The sequence below is a fragment of the Piliocolobus tephrosceles genome, chromosome 2 (assembly GCF_002776525.5).
Source record: "Piliocolobus tephrosceles isolate RC106 chromosome 2, ASM277652v3, whole genome shotgun sequence".
Classification (NCBI taxonomy): domain Eukaryota; kingdom Metazoa; phylum Chordata; class Mammalia; order Primates; family Cercopithecidae; genus Piliocolobus; species Piliocolobus tephrosceles.
Genome location: NC_045435.1, coordinates 190,207,623 through 190,228,462, shown reverse-complemented (window position 1 = coordinate 190,228,462; position 20,840 = coordinate 190,207,623). Strand labels below are relative to the sequence as shown.

Genomic DNA, 20,840 nt, shown 5'->3' with positions numbered 1-20,840 from the left:
CCGTCACACGTATGGGGAGACATCGGTGAATGAGTTCTGCCCCGTCACACACCCACACCCCAGCAGGTGGACACTGTGCTGTTGCACTGCACAAGTCCGGAGGATACCATTCATGTTGTGTCTTTAGGAATGTGGCTCCTTGGCCTGGCCTAGGATCTCTTTCAGGTGAGAAAAGTTCAGAATCTCCATCACCTACAAGATAATCTCTATTGTTTGTCATGTCTAACAAGACCCTTCATTATCATCTGATCCTGTCCTGTCTTTCTAAACTTCCATTTGTAGTTATTCCTCAAAGGCCATCACCGTGTGCACCCGTCAGTTTAAATAACTTAGGTTCCTGGCAGTTTTTAGGATCTCTCACTATAGTACTTCTGCATATGGCGGGTCCCCTGCTTAGGTTTCATCTCTCTATTTTTTCCCCTCATATTTTTCCTCTTACTGCTTGTTTGCTTGATCAGCTTTACAACCTTCAGGTCTTAGATCAAGGGATAGTTTTTTTTGAAGTCTTTTCTGTTCTGGGTTCTCCTCTCTTTGTCCCTGCTGCCATTGCTCACCATGTTGTTTGATATTTGTTTGCTTACTTATTTGTCTAGCCTACTAGATGTGATTCCTTAAGGTTAGAAATTTAATCTTGTAAGCTCCAGCATTTAGACCACTAGTTGGTACATGGTAGGCAATACCATTCTAACAAATGACTTTTTATGAAATCAAATTGGCAATAAACCAGAATGATTGTTGCTGGAAATGCTAATTTAATATTTACAGATTTATTTGAAATGTTAGGATACTTGACAACATCTTGGTTTTCTGATTTAATTTACTATTTTCTAGTCAAGCAGCAGTTGGGGTTAGATTTCAGGGAACTGCTTGGCTAGAGTGAAGACACTGTTTTAAGTTCATTGGTGAACATGTTGGTGAGAACTTTCTGTCTGCTGAGGAATTAACCGTAAGTGGTCTCAAACGAAAACAAATACACAGAGGTATTCAACCCAAGAAAATGGATGATCTGTAGGATTGTAGCGCTGGCCCCAGCTCGGTGTCTACCTGTAGCACTCATTGCAGCTAATCTGTAGGAATGAATGAAGTGAAGTGGAAACACTTCTGGGAGGCCCAGTCAGGAAGAGACTCCTAGACTCTTCTGGGCCAGCCTTTCTGTGCGTTAGAATGTCCACTCCCCATATTCTCTCCATACTTCTTTTAAAATTTTGTTTCTTAGCGATCCATCTTAGGTTAACAGCTATGAGAAGCTGTCACTAATTTATGTATTAACTTCTGAACAGAAGGATCCTGGTTAAGAGGGTCGATCTGAAGAACATAGTGCTGTGGTGGAGGTTGTGTAGAGTTCCATGAGATCACTAAGGGACCTGGGAACACAGGATATTGGGAGAACTGGGAAAGGGGAATTAGGGATGAGATGCGGGAGCATGCCAAAGACAAAATTACTTTGTTGTCAAATTTTGCCCGGAAAAAGAAGAGGGATTCCACCCCTGCTTCGCCCAGTCTTGCCCTGTCTCCTTTATTCAGCTGCACTGCTGGATGCTTGCCTGGTTTCCAGCCTTTGAGGTTTTTAGTCTGTAAGTTCAATATTGTTGGACAAGTGCTCTGATACCTGCAGAGGTGGGAGAAAGGTGGGGGCAGTCCTCTGCTAGGAGGTGGAAGGGACAATCAAAGCTTAGTAGCCTGAACTGGTCCTGGAAGAGCAAGTAGGAACTCTTTAGCCAGACTAAGAGAAGGGCATTCTGGGCAGAAGGAATATTCTATATAAAGAATTGGAGTCAGGGAACAGTTACAGAGTGTGTTCTAAATGAGTGACATGGAAGGTTGTAAGGGGCGAATGATAACCATTGATGAATGGCAGATGGTGTTGACAACTAGGCAGGGCCAGAGTCTGTAGGATCTTACATGTCTTGCAATCAGTTTTGACTTTGACCTTGAAACCCAGTTGGGGCTCCCTTCCACCGCAGTTCCTCATGGTAGGGAAATACATCATGTTGTGTGTTGTGAGACTTCAAAACCTTGCTAGTGAGAGGCCTGCTTAATATTGTTTAATCTAGTTCAACTTAATTTTTTTGAACAAACAAAAAACTTACTTTAAAGGTACTCTTTTAGCAGTTTGGGAATTGCTACTACAGACAATGGGAAGCTACTGAAATTTTACGGAGAGAGAGAAATGGTCGTATCTGGCTGCATACAGACTTGAATGAGGGAGATGAGGGCTCAGGACCTGAATCAAGGCAAAGCTGATGGAGATAGGCATGGTGAGGTGGATTTGAGAAGGGTAGTCATGATAAGATGAGTGGCCGGTTGGATATAGAAGATGTGAGATAGGAAGAGTTCAAAAGTGACTTCTAAATTCCTGGCTTGGCTTTTTAGGCAAATCATGCTTATTAAAGGAGTAGGGGGAATTGGTGGTGGCTGGGTGGTGGGGCAGATTTTTTGGGAGAAAGAGAAAATGAACCTATTGAATTTGAGCTGTCTGCAAACATGTAGTTGAATCTGTGGGTCTGAAGCACATGAGAGATCAGTGCTGAAAATGAATTGGTAGTTGCCATCGAGATAGTCCAGTAGTGCCACCTCGATGAGATTGTTACAAAGAGAAGAGCCTGAGGAATATTAATAATTAAGAAGTGGGCAGAGGAAATGGAGGCTTGGTAACCTGGCTACCCGCCCAGCAACCCAAGCTAGTGTAATGTGAACTGCAGCACAGCAGAGTTGTAGGAGGTAAAATGGGCATTTGTGGGCTATCTTAGGAACCTAGACACTATTTTCCTTATGGAGAAATGTATTTCAAATACATTTGGAGCAAGAATTGGTTTTTAAATGAATTTTGTTGTTTGAAAGATGGTGCTGCCTACATGTCATTCCTTGATTTGTTGGTGAGGCTTTACATTCATGTAAAGTCACCCCATGCTTGACTTTCTGGGGAAAATGAAAAATACTAATCTTGATTAAGTAAAGATGATTTTTTCCTGGTTTTGAAAGACAGTATTCTGGTAAGTAGATACATAATGCCCGTAAAAGTGTTGTGTAAACTAAATATTCCCATACAGATGTCACTATTATGGTTGTTATAGTACCTAAATACATTGATTGTGGGGTGTGTGTGTGTGTGTGTGTGTGTGTTTGTGTTTTAAATCCTGAATAGTGGCATACAGGACAATTATAAGAGGTTAGAAAGGTAACATTTTTCTGATGGTTGTACCATGAATAAGGTAATTAACTTCTTCAATAGTAACTTATATTAGTGTATTTTTGAAATATTTATTGGATGTAAATGTTATGGGCTTTGTATTGTCTGTGCTGAGTTAGCATGGGTGGGTTTCAGATTAGATAAAGGACTCAAGTAGAAAAACCCACATTCATGTAACTTAAAGTTGACCCAAGTACCTATGAGTTACAGTTATAGATTTGCAGGATTGTACTTTTTGTACAGAATAACTTCCTAGTGATTTTGTCTTCTTTGTGGTTGGATTTTCAAATCAGAATCTGGAAGAGTGAAATGTGAGTCATTCCGTAGTGTAGATCATGAGGAAAACTAATTTTGCTTTGTTTCAAATTGTAGAGTAATTCTGAAGTGAACCATACAGAAGTAATGAAAAAAATTATTTTTGGGTTTGCTATTAATAAGAAAAAACAAACTTTTCTGAGGTTTATATGTATCTCTTTAACACACTGAAGACTTGGAAGTATAACCTCTGGAAAATTTTCTTCTACTCTTCTTTTTTTCTTCCCTACTCTTCCCTATTCCTGTACTATTCCCTAGCCTCCCCTTTTTCTCATCCTACCTTTTCCTCTCCACTGTGCTGCTCTATTTCAGCATCTTTCTATGCAGAATGTTACTTTTTGTTTTATTATGCAACTACAGTGTAATCTTTTCAAATACTTTCATTAGTAATTTAAACTCAATATAGTCTTAGCAACAGTGCACATTACTTAGCTGAAATGGTCACAGTCTGAGCAGTGTGGCCAGTTTGAAGCATGAATGTACAGTGACTGCATCACAGCAGTCCCTCGCCGGCAGCGGCTGTAAGGTTTCATCTCAGCAGTGTCTTGATTTCAGCTATATGGTAAAATGAGAATTCGTGAATGTTTAAATTTCAAAGACCATCTTTAAATTGATGACTGAAATGTCAGCAGTTACTTGAGATTTTCATTAATAGCATTACAGTTTCAAATGAATAGTTGTTAATTTGCATTATAATGGAATACATACATACATTTACATATTACTCAACAAAACCCTTTACCTTAACTCTGAACTTAAAAGTGTAATTTTTAGTTTGGGGAAATTAGGCTCATTTGTCCGTTTGGTTTGTTTACACAAGCTGTTAATGAAACTCTTGATTTGTCAATTCCTATTATATTAAATACCCATGCCACACAATTTCTTTTCTGCTTATTTTAACTACTCTGATTTCCAGCTGCTTAGGAGGCCAAGGTGGGAGGATCCCTTGAGCCCAGGTGTTGGAGACCAGCCTGGCAAGATGAAGAGACCTCATCTTTTTGGGGGAATTGGGGGAATTAGTTAGGGGTGGTGGCTCAGGCCTGCAGCCCCTTCCTGCTCAAGGGAACATCCCTTGAGCTCAGGAGTCGAGGTTATGGTCAGCTGTGATGGTGCCACTGTCTTCCAACCTGGGTGACAGAGTGAGACCCCATCTCTTAAAACCCAAAAAACTCTTTTATTTGTTCTAATGTTTTTGCTTTAAATATGTACTCTCACCCCCCAAAGGAAAGAAAGCACAAAACTTTTATACTCTACTTTGTAAGTCTAAAGATGCAGAGGAATTTGGAGAAACTGTTAATGGTACCCTCTGCCTTGCAATATGAGATGATGTTAACAGTTTGGTGTATATCTTACACCTTTCTCTTTGGTCTTTTAAAAACGCATATCCAAAGAGTTATTTGGTTGCTATAAAAATAATGTATTAGACATACTCCTTTTTCCCTGTTTTTATATATTATGTAGATCTGTCTTGGTCTCTACACATAGATTTAACTCATTCTCCTTAATTCCATAAATTATTTGTCTGTCCTTCTATTGATGGACGTTCAGATAGGTTCTAGGGTTTTTCCCCCTGCTGCTAACAGTGCTGCAGTATATATGTTTTGTACCTATGTACCTGTATATATATGTCATAGATTTTAAAAACTGGGATTGTTGGATCAAAGTATATAGGCTTTAAATTTAAATATCTTCTGAGATCAGATGAGACTGGCACGTTCAGAGTGGTATGGCCGTAGACAAAATTTAAATGTCTTGTCAATTGGTTTTTTAAAAAAGTGGTACAAATTCACTCCTAAGACCAATATATAAGGTTGTTCCTTGTCAGGTTTTGTGTGTGTGTGTGTGTGTGTGTGTGTGTGTGTGTGTGTGTTTTCCCACCAGTTTAATGGGCAAATAATATCTTAAAACTTAATTTTGCACTTTAAATACATTTTCTTGTTCTGTAATAGATTCATTTGCTCTTTGTTACTGTTCTCTCCCTTGCTTTACAACTTTGTAAGATCCCTAAATTCTAGTTTTTTTTAGACTAGAATGTAAAGGGAGTGTTAATATAGCTGCCTCTGTCCTCCCCATTATCATTTGTTTTGTGTTTTTTTGCATATCTTAATTTTTTGTTGAGACACATGAATGCAGGGCATCTTTTACAAAGGCAATTCCTGCTTTCCATGCCACAATCTCCGCTGGTACTAAAATAAAAATATTCTCATTAAAATTTCGACTTTCATTTTAGATTCAGGGAACCTGTGCAAGTTTGTTACATGGATGATATTGTGTGATGCCAAGGTTTGGGGTATCATTAATCCCATCAACCAGGTAGTAAGCAAAGTACCCAATAGGCACCCTAGCCCCACCCCTTCCTTCATCTAGTCGTCCCTAGTGTCCATTCTTCCCCATCTTTATGTCCATGTATATCCAATGTTTAGATCCCACTTATAAGTGAGAACATGTAGTATTTGGTTTTGTGTTTCTGCATTAATTCGAATGCTTAAGATAATGGCCTCCAGCTGCATCCATGTTGCTGCAAAGGACATAATTTTATTTTTTTTATGGCTGCATAGTATTCCATAGTGTATATGTGCCACATTTTCTTTAGGCAATTCACTGTTGATGAACACCTAGGTTGATTCCATGTTTTTGCTATTGTGAATAGTGCTGTGATGAACATATGAGTGCATGTGTCTTTTGTAGAATGATTTATTTTCCTTTGGATATATACCTAGTAATGGGATTGCTGGGTCGAACAGTAGTTCTATTTTTAGTTCTTTGAGATAATTTCTCATCTTTAATCATTCTTGATCACTTCGGGTAACTGCAGCAGTTCTGTTTATTAAGTCTTGTTGTAACTCAGCCTTTTTTCCTTCCTAATGTTGGAACATCCCCTAGTGGTGAAAGAGTGTACCAGCAGGCCATATACAAAGGCTATGCTTGTGTAGCTCCAAACCTTTTTGGTTGATATTTATTACAGAAATTATTCCACTGCCTTGTTTTACTGGAGAAGAAATTGAGACCAGCGTGAAGGAACTTGCATCATAGTTCATAGTTCATGTTGAGTTAATTGTTATTTAAGGAAAAGTTAAGGTTAACTTGTGTTTTTTTTTTTTTTGGCTACTGTGCAACAAAACTTTTATTAACATTTTGAGCAGGTTCAGCTATCACTGAAACTGGTCATTTCTAAATTTAAATTGGGGCAAATGGCTACGGTGCAGAGTTAATGCTGTTATTGGGCACTGTGAATAGGAGACTGAAGAACTGACAGCCATTCCTCAGGTGGAGTCCAGGTGCAGGGTTGACTCTGGATGTTGTAATCAGAAAGAGTGTGATCTTCCAGCTGGTTGCCTGCAGAAATGAGCCTCTTCTAGTCAGGGGGCATACTTTCTGTACCCTGAATCTTGGCCTTTACATTCTCAGTGGTGTCACTGGGCTCCTCCTCCAGGGTGATTGTCAAGGTCTTCACAAAGATTTGCATTTTGACCTGTTAGTGAATTCAGAGATACTGCAAATTGCGAGTCACCTCCAGCCACCTGAAAGCCACTACGCTGTTGCTCGACGAAGCCAGCCACTGAATCTAAAGTTGACTCTTGTTTTGTGCTCTTTTCATTTATTTTTGTTTGTTTTTGGGATGAAGTTGTAAATCCTACTGTTATAATGTAGTAAAGAACCTGGCATAAGATGCACACTTAATTCTTAGGGGAATTAGTTTGATAAAAATAACTGAGGGCTGGGTGTGGCGGCTCACGCCTATAATCCCAGCACTTTGGGAGGCCAAGATGGGCAGATTGCTTGAGTGCAGGAGTTTGAGACCATCCTGGGCAACATAGTGAAATCCCATCTCTATAAAAACACAACAAATTGGCTGGGCATGATGGTACACACCTGTGGTCCCAGCTACTGAGGAGGCTGAGGCAATAAGATTGCTTGAACCCGGAAGGCGGAGTTGCAGTCAGCTAAGGTTGTGCCACTGCATTCCAGCCTAGGAGACAGAGCAAGATGCTGTCTCAAGTTTTTTTTTTTTTTTTTTTTTTTCCAATTTGCTGTTACTTAAAAGCTGTAGTATGGGCACATGCTTTTTCAGCTGGGCCAAAATGTGTAGAGGAGGTAGAACTAAATCTGATTAATAGGAATACACTCGCTAAAGGAGGCGTCAGAATGACAACTTCCTCTTGTCTGGGGTAAGATGCAGTCAAAGAGAATGGTCTGATAGAGCACCATGATGTATTTCAAAGGTTCCTGCAGGTTGAGACCCAGGCTTGGCCTTGCATTGTAGAGTTAGAAGTTTAGGCGTATATTCAATCAACTATTCAGTTTTCCTTCTGGAAGGCATTCAGAAGGCACTGATGTCTCTTCCTCACACCCACCCAGCCCAGAGGTAGCTATTGCCACCAATTTATTGATGTATTCGCCTTTTTGATGATCTCAGGGGTAGGTGCCAGTTTTCTCTCTAAGGCATTTTGCTTCTGCCAGTTTTGAATATTCAGTCTGGGACTTACCACTGTTTCCTATTGCCGGCCGCAGCATTTTTCATCATAGATAGTAGTAATGTTTTGAAATCTATCTAGCAACTATGAGAGTCTTATAATTCTTAACCTTGAATGTGGAATTTTAAAGTTACAGACTTGAGAACAATTTAGGGAAAAGTATGAAAGTTTTAAGAACACAGTAGTAGCTTGAATAATTGAAATAGAAAATCTCTCAATGATGTAAGTGGACATTTTGAGAATGCAAACTGTTTTGTTACATTGCATATAAATGATATTTTGCATATTTTCTTATTTTATAAAGAGAGAGTAAAATACACATATCATTTGTCAGTCCAAAGGTAACTTACCCCTTTTTGCCAAATACTATACAATTAGACAAAACTCTGTGGGATTTCTCTGAACAAAAGGGTTGATTTTGTGTTTTAAATAGTGTGTATAATAAAAGTAATAAAGTACCTATCCTGGAATGAATGGTATAGTGTAGGCTAAACTCTTCTTCATACTGACCCTAGTATAAGTCATTAGGTTATCTTTCCTAATTAAAACTTATTTTGTTACAGCTATCACATTGTTTTGTAACATACAAAAAAATATAATTATACAAAGACTCCACTTTACAAATGTAAATACAGTCTTGGTTTGGTGTATGTTGGATACAATGGTCTTCCTTAAGCCTAAACACAGAAACAAAAGCATATTATAAGAGAAAGTCCAAGATGGGAAGTGATAAAGTGGGTATTGAGTAGAGCTTTGTTAAAATTTAGCTGGTATCCTTGTAAAATTTCCACGTATTCATTAAATTATATTATGTCATTCTTATTTTTAGGAGCTGACTTGAAGTTTTAAGTTTTGCCCTCATAAAGAATTATCACAATTTGGTTATTATAGTTGGATGATTCTGATTTTTGAAAAATTCTTTTTATATATATTTGTATAGGTGTTAAAATTGAAATTGTTTAGTGAGTAGAGTTAGGACTTTCAATGTATTGGGGCATATTTTATTTCAACAGCAAAACGTAGAACTGATTTTGAACTGTACAAGGTTATCTTCTCAGTTGCTGTAAATTTTACAATTTTGAAAATAAAATAATATTTAGAATGCTAGCTGTGCTGTTTATATTTCAAGATCATTAAAGCACTCTTGGCTTGTGTGGTCTTTAAAGATGGGTTTATCAAATCTTTATTTACATTGGTAGGTATGTTTAATTCTCAGAAAAAAAATCTAGGACTACAAAACAAAGCAGGATAATTCCTTCTCTCATTCAGCAGTACAAGGTGTCACAGAAGTCTCAGTGAAGTTTTAATTTTTAAAACTCCAGAATTATATATGTGATAAACTTAAACACCGTTGAGAAATTCAGTTACTTGAATTTCTTTTATACTTACTTATTTTTGTGAATTTTTTTTTTTTTTTTTGAGACAGAGTCTCACTCTGTTCCCCAGGCTGGAGTGCAGTGTGATCTCTGCTCATTGCAACCCTCCGCCTCCCGGGTTCAAGCAGTTCTCTTGCCTCAGCCTCCCTAATAACTAGGATTACAGATGTGCACCACCACACCTGGCTGATTTTTGTATTTTTAGTAGACATGGGTTTCACCATGTTGGCCAGACTGATCTCGAACTTCTGGCCTCATGTGATCCTCCTGCCTTAGCCTCTCAAAGTGCTGGGATTATATGCGTGAGCCACTGCACCTAGCTGTGAATTTTGAATAATGCATTTTTTTGGTGTGTGTGCGTGTGTGATGGAGTCTTGCTCTGTCATGCTGGCTGGAGTGCAGTGGTGCAGTCTTGGCTCACTGCAGCCTCCACCTCCCAGGTTCAAACAGTTCTCCTGCTTCAGCCTCCTGAGTAGCCAGGATTACAGGCGCATGCTACCTTGCCTGGCTCATTTTTGTATTTTTAGTAGAGATGGGGTTTCACCATGTTGGCCACGCTGATTTCAAACTCCTGACCTCAGGCATTCCGCCCGCCTTGGTGAATAATGCGTTTTTAATTTTAGTTTTTTACTTCAGTACTGCTGAAGATGGCAAATACTGACTGAAGGAAAAAAATTTAGTTAAAAATGTATTACTCAAAATTGCTTTGCTTGAACTTTTACTTGATTACAGGTCATTCTTTAAATCACTTTGTGAAATTACCTACTTTGGAATTGTAGGCACATACATAGACTATCCTTAAAAATATTCAACACTGTCCACCCTAACTGTTATAATATTGTTACAGCTCATGAGAAACTCAGGTTTGAAGCAAAGATGTCTTTGAGGTTTGGAGATTTCTGTGTCTGAAAACAACTCGTCTTGTTTTAAGGAAAGAAATCTGACTAACTTTTGGCATAGTATAGGATAAATATTATACTTTACTTGTTTGTAGTAATTACATAATGTGAAAAAATAGTAAACTTTCAAAAATTAGGGTATTTAATTTAGTGAGATTTTTTTCCAGTAGCTTCACTTTGTCCCATACTGCTTTTCTTTTCTTTTTTTTTTAGACTCGCACAGCAAATCAAGTTTATTATAAATTCAAGGAAGGGTTTGGTTAAGCACAATAGCCTATAAGCTCTTTGCTATTCAGATAACATCAAGACTCAGGCGTGCACTGTGGAATGGGAACTTCGGTGAGCTCACTAGCCTAGGATTCATTCAAATAATAGGAGCTCTACCGGTGACAGATGGCAGAAGGGCACATCTTCTGAAAACTTACTAAAAATTGGTGAATTACTAAATTCTAAATTTTAATATCTTCGTCATTTTGAAAGTAGTTCAAACAGAACCAAAACAGAAATATTTGGCATAAAATTGTAAATTTTTGTGCTTAGTATTATTTTTATTCTTAAGAGCCAGCTTCTGAAAGCCGCCTAATGTCAGGAATTGGGAAGAGTGATGACACAGTGCTATTGGTGAGAAAATCCCTTCAGTTTGTTTTCTCTGACATAGAATTTGACTTGATTAAAACCATGGCTCCAGCAGTCTGCAGAAGTTATACTTCTGTAAATAATGGGTTTATCAGTTTGGTATTCATGCTTCAAATGTCTAATTAGATATATAGTAGAATTGTATTTAATATATTTTTTTATCTTGATAAGCAGTGTATTTTAAATATGTTTATGTGGTTTTTTTAATCCTCTTGGAGTCATTGAAATAATCAGGGCTTTTACTTATGTACATTTAAAATTTAAATATGTTTATAACATACATATGTTATAAATGTAAGAGCTGTTGGAATTGTCACATTGGAGTTGACTAAAAGTTTATGTGAAAAGTGAATTCTTGGGTAATTTCCTTTGAAGTATATAATGTACTCAAAGTGAATATATTAATTGGAGGTTTTTAGAGCAACTTTTTATTTGAATTATTTATTTTTAGCACTTTGGTAAAATTTGCTAAGACTTTATTTGCTTTAAAAACCAACTACATTTTAGAGAAATTACGCTCATAAAAAGAGTAATGGTGTAATATGGTTAAAAATTGTATTTTTAAAAGTATGAAAATAGGTTGCTATAGGCAGTGAACTACCAATAATAAGCCCATTTAAAACTAATTGGAATAGTTCTTTCTGTGGTCTAACTGTAGAAGATGAAGTGAAAAATATAATTATGCTGAACTAAGGTGAACGAACTCTTTCTATAGATATTTGGAGAAAAAATTTTAAATTTAAGTACATGGGCTTAGTGAAAACGTTGGATTTTAACAGCAGTTCCTTTCTGAAGTTATAAAACATGCTTATTCATCTATTTATGCATACATTCTACATTGAAAAATTTGGATTTACAGGAGTGGGAAGTCTATAGGTTTGTGGGAAATTGATAAAAGACAAGGGTGAAGAAGAGTAAGATTCAAAAACCGACAGAAGTTTGGTGAATTGAGTTTATGGTTAATACCTGGTACACAGTAGATTGAGTCAGTGGACTTTGGACCCCTAGAGGCAGAGTCCTCAATATTTGTGGCCCTGTCTGCCAGAAATAAATGTCTTCTGAAAATTTTCTTCTATCTAAAAGCTTCAGATGGGTGGATATTAATTTTTAGATTTTTTATTTTTTAGCAATGGAGTCTCACTGTTCTGCCCAGGCTGGACTCAAACTCTTGGGCTCAAGTGGTTCTCTTATGTCAGCCTCCTGAGTAGTTGAGACTATAGGCATGCACCACTGCACCCAGCTGTTTAATTTATTTTTTGAAAAGCTTTTCTATTATCAACAATTTCTACACATTAAAAAGTAGAAAGACTAGTATAATGGACTCCCATGTACCCATTCACTCAGCTTTTAACTTAGCTTTAGCAGTTATCAAACTCATGGCCATCCCCTGGTCAATAAAGATGGTTTTTTTAATTTAAAAATTTTCAATTTTGAAGTAACTTTAAATCTACAAAAAAGTTGGTGTATTAGTGTCAGATTGCTTCTTAAGTTCCTTGATTAGCCTTCTGATACTTGCAGAGTCTGTTGTGGTATATCTGCTTATTACTGATACTGGTAATTTGCACCTCTCCCTCCCCATTTTCTTTCATTTTGATGAGTCTAGGTAGCAGTTAACAATTTTATGGATTTCAGAGAACCAGCCTTTTTGGTTTCAGTGACATTTCCTCTATCTTTCTGTTTTTTTATTTCATTTATTTTTTTCTCTGATTTTTATTTCCCTATAGCAGTTATTCTGGGAGTAATTTGCTATTCTTTCTCTGCTTTTCTTAAGGTGGAAGCTGAGGTCATGACCTTTCTTCTCTCAGATACTGGAATTTAGTGCTGTAAATTTTTTTCTAAGTACTGTTTTTGTGACATCTTACACATTTCAGTATATCATTTTTATTCAGTTCAGAATACTTTGTATTTTCCACTTTAACAACTTTGACCCATTGGTGTTTTAAAAGTTTGTAATTTTTATTTTTGAGACAGAGCGTCACTCTGTTGCCCAGGCTGGAGTACAGTGGAGCGATCTTGGCTCACTGCAGCCTCTGCCTCTGAGATTCAGGTGATTCTTCTGCCTCACCCTCCTGAGTAGCTGGGACTACAGGCGTGCACCACCATGCCTGGCTAATTTTTTTTTTTTTTCGTATTTTTAGTAGAGATGGGGTTTCACCATGTTGGCCAGGCTGGTCTCGAACTTTTGGCCTCAGGTGATCTGCCTGCCCCAGCGTCCCAAAGAGATGGGATTATGGATGTGAGCCTGCGCCTAGCCTTATTTACTTGAAAACAGTTGTATTATTTCAGGTCTTAGGTTTAAGCTTTGTTAGGCAGTACCAGAGCAGTTTTTGTTTGAGGCAAATTTTATCCCACTAGCTAAAGCAAAAACCTGAATACTCTTCCTAATTCCTTGTGGCTAATGGGGTTTTCCACTGTGGTTGGTAAAAATGGGTATGATTCCCAGCCTTTTGTGAGCCCTGGTGGTTTAATCCCCTTAGTCATTTTGGGTGGTTCTCTCCCTGGCCTTCGGTAGTTTCTTCACACACGAGTGCTGAGCAGTACGCAGCTGAAGGCTTGAGGGAGTCCGTCTTGCAGATCAGTTGTCTTCCTAGTGGGCTAGACTCTCTTCTGGTGATCTCATCAGCAAACCTCATTGCTTTGGTGCTTTCCAGACTTCCGGTTTCATCTCCCAAACTCAGAGAAACTGCTGGGCTCCCTCTGAGCGACCTGTCCTCCCTCTTTTTGTGACCTGTAAAGTGTTTTCTGTCAGTAAAGTGGGATGGTTGTAGGGCTTGCCTAGTTTGTTTTTTTTTAATCTCTCAGCTGTCAGTTTTCTTCATTGCCTGATGTACAATTCCTTGAAAACGGTTATATAATTTGTTGTTGCTTTTCAACTTGGTTGGAAGCAGAAGTCTCCATATGAGAATGCGAAGTAGTCCCTTCCCTGAGGAAGCATATTTTAGGTGGTGGTGATTGGAACTGGAGATCAGAATTGGTTATCAAAAACGACCCCATGGGATGTGGTAGCTCGTTCCTGCAATCTCAGCATTTTGGGAGGCTGAGGTGGGAGGATTGCCTGAGCCCAGGAGTTCTAAACCAGCCTGAGACCCTGTCTCTATTTAAAGAAAACAAACAAACCCAAACCAAAACTGACCCTGGTGACTGCTGAGTGGTGACTACAAGATTCATTTTTGAGCCCTTAAGGAAGAATCACAGACTAAAGGTTAAGAACCTCAGACTAGTATTGTTTAGCCGGGACAGTGTCAAAGCAAAAGGTCTTTGGTTTATCCTTTGATAGTAGGCCTGTACAGTATTATTACTTTACACATTCAGGTGGTGATGGCTGATCTTCTCTACAGGGAAAGAGGTTGGGCTTATTCTCACCATAGTCTCTAGTAGCAGGCGCAGCCCTTGAGAATAACTGACACCCAAAAGTGTTTTGATTTTATGGAACATTATTATGGTGGACTAACTCTGGTAATATGCTCTAGGACCATTACACTGCCCTAGATGGAGAAGACCTTGTTACCATGCCCAAAAGATTTTGTCTGGTCATATGGCTTGTTTAGAGGAAGTTGGACCCAATAGTGTGTAAGGTTTCTCCTTTTCCACAGTGGCACTGAGTTGATCGTCTTGCTGGTTATTTATTCTTGTACCAATGTTTATATATTCACATATTTGATAAGAATGTCATAGTTAGGAGTGAAATTATTACAACGACATAAGTAACTGTACAGACAGACCCGTCTCTTTTTTGAGGTGAAGTCTTTCTCTGTGGCCCAGGCTGGAGTACAGTGATGTGATCTCAGCTCACTACAACCTCTGCCTCCTGGGTTCAAGCAATTCTCCCGCCTCAGCTTCCTGAGTAGCTGGGATTACAGGCACCCACCATCATGCCCGGCTAATTTTTGTATTTTTGTAAAGATGTGGTTTTTCACCATGTTGGCCATTCTGGTCTTGAACTCCTAACCTCAGGTGATCTGCCTGCCTTGGCCTCCCAGAGTGCTGGGATTACAGGCGTGAGCCACCAAGCCGGGCAGATAAACCCCTCTTTTTGGTTACTTTATGATAGAACATCAAGAAGTTTCAACTATCTTATGTGTGGGGTTACTTTAAAATTCTGCATTTGGTTTTTACTTGGCTGTTAATTTATATCATCTTAAAATAAATAGGTATTGTTACTTAGTGCACATTTTTAAAATCAGGTCATTTATTCAGTAAGCATTTTTGAGCGTGTACCGTGTGTCAAGCCTGCTGTGCACTGGGTAGATGAGTAGAGTATGGGATCTGAAACGAAGGCAGTAATAGTCCCATCGTGAGATCAGCCTCATCTGAAGCAGTGGTTATCAAACTCGGGGGGCTGAAACCCATTTACCTTCTTGAAAATTTTTTTTGTTTTTTTTTTTTTTTTTTGTGGATGCTAAAGAGCTTTTATTTATGTAGACTATAGCTATTGATACCATATATGAATTAAAACTGATATTTTAAATGCTTATTTATTAAAAAAATAAAATAATTACATTTTAAGTAACATTTTTAGAAGATATTTTCTAAAAAAACAGGAAGTTAGAAAACTGGCATCGTTTTACATCTTGCAAATTTCTATAACGTGTAGCTGAATGTTTCATATTTGAAATACAAAAAAAAAAAAAAAAAATGTCAGTGGGCTCAATGAATTTTTTCCCTGGACAAGCTTTCTAGTTAGTCGGAAGCAATCAGAAGGTTGCCCAGTGGACCTGGAATTGAATGCGGGAGTCAGCTGAATGCTCTCCAGTAGGAGTAAACCTGCCATAGCTTTTGAGTCTTGGCCAGGGATTGCCATTTATTTAATTGGTGCTCAGTCAGTATTTATTGGATGATTAATAATCTCTGAGAAGTTTTTGGGTTGGTTTCACTGCTAGTGCTATAGCTCTTTACTATGCTACAGGGAATAAATTTGAGTTGTATGAAGTACTTTTAGCTCAAGATGCTTAAACTAGACTACTTCTGAATCTGTGGAATGAAAAAGGAAGACTCTGTTAGTAGTTCCTCTCAGAATGTCAGTTGTTCTGTATCAAAGTTGCTGCTAGTCTGAACGGATTAATGAAATATGCCATGTTTTGTGGTAGTTAAGTAATGCAGGTTCGAGCACTGGTATCCCATTGAAAATGTCATTAGAACCAGCTAGCACTTTAGAAACTACTTACGTGTCATCTAAAGTTGGATACATCCCATGAGCAAGTGATGAATACATCACTGCTTTGGAAGAATTCACATTTAAACAAAATCTTATTAAATATTAAAAGAACCTTTCAGTGGTATAAAACAGCGGTCCCTGACCTTTTTGGCGCCAGGAACTGGTTTCCTGGAAGACAGTTACGGGTGGGGAGGGATGGTTTCGGCAGGAAACTGTTCGTCTCAGATCCTGAGGCGTTAGATTCTCATCAGGAGTGTGCACCCTAGATCCTTTGCCATGCGCGGTTCACAGTAGGGTTCGTGCTCCTATGTGAATCTGATGCCACTGTTGATCTGATGGCAGGTAGAGCTGGGGCACTAATGCTTGCTTGCCTGTCACTCATCTCCTACTGTGTGGCCCTGTTCCTGACAGGTCCGTGACCAAGGGGTTGGGGAGCCCTTGTATAATAGACAGTTGATGGAATGAAGTTGTATTGTCTGCTAAGATATAAAATAATTCACTAACATTTGTTCCCTTTTTTCCCTCAGTGATCTTCCATTGTTTTGAAGCACAAGACCTTTAAACCACTGTAGGTATGGACAAGGAAGAAAGAAAGATCATCAATCAGGGTCAAGAAGATGAAATGGTAACCAGCTGTTCTAATTTACTTGTGAAGTATGAAGACTTTCTCTCTGCAATTTATTATTTTAGGGACTAGAAAAAGACAATTAACAGTAGCAGCAGCAGCTAACTCAGTGGGCTTCTTTCCTCATCCTGTGCTTTTGAATTGGGATTGTGTAGTATGTCTATTAGTTGCTTTTAGTATAATTCTTTTTTTACTTGTGGTCTGTTAAAACTTAGAAGTATGTTTTTGCATTTGGTGATTTAAGAAGTAACATTAGCTAATATAATCCTAAATAAAAGATTTAAGTATAATCCCGAATAAAGATTTCTCATTTTGACTTACAAAAATTTTCTAAAATCAGCTTTCTCTACTTTTTGTTGGTGGGAGCCAGAAAGATGTCAGGTAAAGTATAAGATGCCCTGTTAAATGTAAAAATCACATAATTAAGGGAGAAATTTTTAGTATAAATATGTCCAAATGTTGCATGGGACAGACAAAAGGATTATTATTTATTTGAAATTTCAATTTAAGTGGGCCCCCTGCATTTTCATTTGTTAAATCTGGCAACGCTTGTTGGGGGGGCTAACCTGAAACTATGAGACAGTTTGTCAGTGGATCAAATTGATCATTCGCAGTGGTATTGGGACAATTAATAAATCATTTGGAAAACAGTAAATTAAAATATATTCATCCAGATGTACTGTGATACTCTCAATTATATCGTGCAACAGAAATAACATGCTAGTGGAAAACTAGTGAAACCCTAAAACTGAGTTTAGTTAATAGTAATACAGCAGTGTTAATCTATTGATTTTTAACAAATGTACCAGGAAATGTTAACATTAGTGGAAACTGCACAAAGGATGTCAGGAACTTCATAATATTTTTGCAACTTTTCTATAAATCTAAAATTTATCTCAAAATCAAATGTTAATTTAAAAAAAAAGCCCACCTCTGGCCTGGCGCGGTGGCTCAAGCCTGTAATCCCAGCACTTTGGGAGGCCGAGACGGGCGGATCACGAGGTCAGGAGATCGAGACCATCCTGGCTAACACGGTGAAACCCCGTCTTTACTAAAAAATACAGAAAAAAACTAGCCGGGCGAGGTGGCGGGCGCCTGTAGTCCCAGCTACTCGGGAGGCCGAGGCAGGAGAATGGCATAAACCCGGGAGGCGGAGCTTGCAGTGAGCTGAGATCCGGCCACTGCACTCCAGCCTGGGAGTCAGAGCGAGACTCCGTCTCAAAAAAAAAAAAAAAAAAAAGCCCACCTCATAACAAGATAAATTCAAGAAGAATTAAAAAGATATGTAAAAATGAAATTGCAAACATTCTAGGAAAGTGTACCAAATATGAATTTACTATATCAGTGGGAAAGAACGTATTAGGTATAAATTAAATATAAAATCAAAGTGTAAATACCAACAAATTTACTTAAAATATAACTGACAATAAACTAGTCAGAAACAAAATTTAAAGGTAAATTATGGATTGGGAAAATACAGTTTATGTGACAAGACGGTAATACCTATCTGGGAAACAAAGAACTTTGGAATGTGTTTGTCTGCCATAACATTTGATAATTAATCATGTGATTGCTGTGTCCATGCAGGAGATTTATGGTTACAATTTGAGTCGCTGGAAGCTTGCCGTAGTTTCTTTAGGAGTGATTTGCACTGGTGGGTTTCTCCTCCTCCTCCTCTATTGGATGCCTGAGTGGCGGGTGAAAGCGACCTGTGTCAGAGCTGCAATTAAAGACTGTGAAGTAGTGCTGCTGAGGACTACTGTAAGTTTATGTATTTACTTGTAACTGATTATTTAAGGAGTAAAACAATGTCTCTGTGTATAGTTTATTCAGAATAATAGATGAAGGGAACATCGCTGCCTGGATAAAATGAGGAATGCTAATTCTAGTATTTCTAGAGGATTTGTATTTGAATTAACTATTATTATAGTGATTAGAGTTTAAAGGAATCTTAAAAGGTGATCAAATTCACCCCCTTCCTTTCATGTCTCTTATTGCCCTGAGAGATTAGATTAGATACTTGTCTGTTGAGGCTACTGGTCCGTTAGGACTGTAGTCCAGATCTCAGTCACTAGGCCAGCTGCCTGTCTGCTGTGTGATGCTGATACATCTCAGCCTTTTTTCTTTTTTAAAAATCCTAACTGGAAGCATATTTTAAGAGGTTTTAAATCTAGTCCAAATATATAGGCTAATTAAGGAATTACTCATGATATTTTATGAAGTATTGATGTACTTGTCGGTAAAATATGTCGTAAAAACCATGAGCAATGGAAAGCACTTTATGTTTGAATTTAAGCATCCTCATGAAATGGTTTAATATTTAGTGAGTAGGGATGATGTTTCCTCAATTAGAGATGAGGAAATAATGTCTTGTGAAGAATGGAAATTAAATGAAAATACAGGCAGTTTTATGTAAAATTGACTCCTTACCCTTATCCCTTTCTCTTTAAGGATGAATTCAAAATGTGGTTTTGTGCAAAAATTCGCATTCTTTCTTTGGAAACTCACCCAGTTTCAAGTCCAAAATCTATGTCTAATAAGCTTTCAAATGGCCATGCAGTTTGTTTAATTGAGAATCCCACTGAAGAAAATAGGCACGGGATCAGTAAATATTCACAGGCTGAATCACAACAGGTATTGTGATCTTAACGTCAAAGTTTCTTTAAAAATCAGAATTGTTACATTTTATGCTATCATGTATATTCTATAATTTTGTGTTTGCAGTTAATGCTTGAGATAATTTAAATGCATATAAAATATTACCTATTACTATATATAATGCTACATATAATCCTATATATAGCTGTTAATAGAAGTAACAGATTACTTGTCCCAAGTGATGATATGCTTTTTGGTGTAACATTTATTTGTGTTCCACAGATTCGTTATTTCACCCATCATAGTGTAAAATATTTCTGGAATGATACTATTCACAATTTTGATTTCTTAAAGTAAGTATCTTCCTTTTGTTTGGATTATACTTTGAATATCCTGAAACCGTTCTAGGTAGAAAAGAGTCCATTCTAGTATTCATAAAATTGCTGCGGTTTTAAATTTCTATTCACGTATTAATGAACAACTCCCTGTTGCTGTTTGAAGGCTCATTAGCCATTTGAAAATAAGTCCCACCGCAGCTTGCACCATGGCAGCGTTTACATGAAACTTAGAATCAGTATGATGCCAAAGTCTCCTGAGTCGGAGTTCTTACCTGTTGCACCTCAAAGTGATTTTGTGTATACCTCATAGCCTGTATCTTAACGTAGAGTATCTGGATCATTACCTGTTAGTTTACTGACACTTGGAGCCTGTGGTACTTGAGGAGTAGAGTAATAGGCAAATAGAAATTAATTTTACTATGTAGATAAAGAATGGGGCAAGCTGTAGTAATTCCTTTATTTTTAATTGAGGATTTAAGTTATATAAGTACAAATTAAGATTCTATTTTATTGCTTTTAGAATGATTATTATAAATACTCATTAATATCGTTGCTTTAGAGTGCCAAAGGAATTCTTAATTTTAGCGGTAAAAAGAAAATCATGTTATGAACATCTACAATATTCATACCTGTAGGTTTCTGTTGGAAGTAAAAAATAAAATATTCATGCCTGGATTTTTTACTCAGATACACTAAAGAATTGGAACATTCTGGAATGGGCATGGGCATTTTTACATGCCTAGTTCTAAAAACCATTCCTGATTAAGAACTGTTGCCTTAAAGAAAATCGGGCCAGGCGCAGTGTCTCATGCCTGTAATTCTAGCACTTGAAGAGGCCAAGGTGGGTGGATCACCTGAGGTGAGAAGTTCCAGACCAGCCTGGCCAACATGGTGAAACCCCATCCCTACTAAAAATACAAAAACAATTAGCCGGTCCTGGTGACGGATGGCTATAATCCCCAATACTTGGGAGACTGAGGCAGGAGAATTCCTCAAACCCGGGGGGCCGGAGGTTGCAGTGAGCCAATATTGCACCACTCTGCTCCAGCCTGGGCAGAAGAGCAAAACTGCGTTTCAAAAAAACAAAGAAAATTGCCAATGGGCTCTCATTTTGTTTAAAAAAAAAAAATTTTTTTTTTTTTTACTTGGCACTGGCCCCTGCTGCCTTCTGGAGAAGTCATCAAATTCAGTGGGAAGAAATGTCAAACATATTTACTGTGTGTCTTTTGCCAG

General features: G+C 37.8%; 1 protein-coding gene across 5 annotated transcripts in view; it reads left to right on the top strand.

Moving 5' to 3' along the window:
• Positions 1–20,840, top strand: part of ATP13A3 (ATPase 13A3) — a 93,979-nt gene that overhangs the window by 19,616 nt on the left and 53,523 nt on the right. For all 5 annotated transcript variants that reach the window (XM_023214765.3, XM_023214763.3, XM_023214767.3 and 2 more), the window contains exons 3-6: positions 16,574–16,671; positions 18,259–18,432; positions 19,123–19,305; positions 19,552–19,622. In XM_023214765.3, coding sequence (XP_023070533.1) covers positions 16,621–16,671; positions 18,259–18,432; positions 19,123–19,305; positions 19,552–19,622 — 479 coding nt within the window. In that variant the 5' untranslated portion in view covers positions 16,574–16,620. The remainder of the gene's footprint in view (positions 1–16,573; positions 16,672–18,258; positions 18,433–19,122; positions 19,306–19,551; positions 19,623–20,840) is intronic.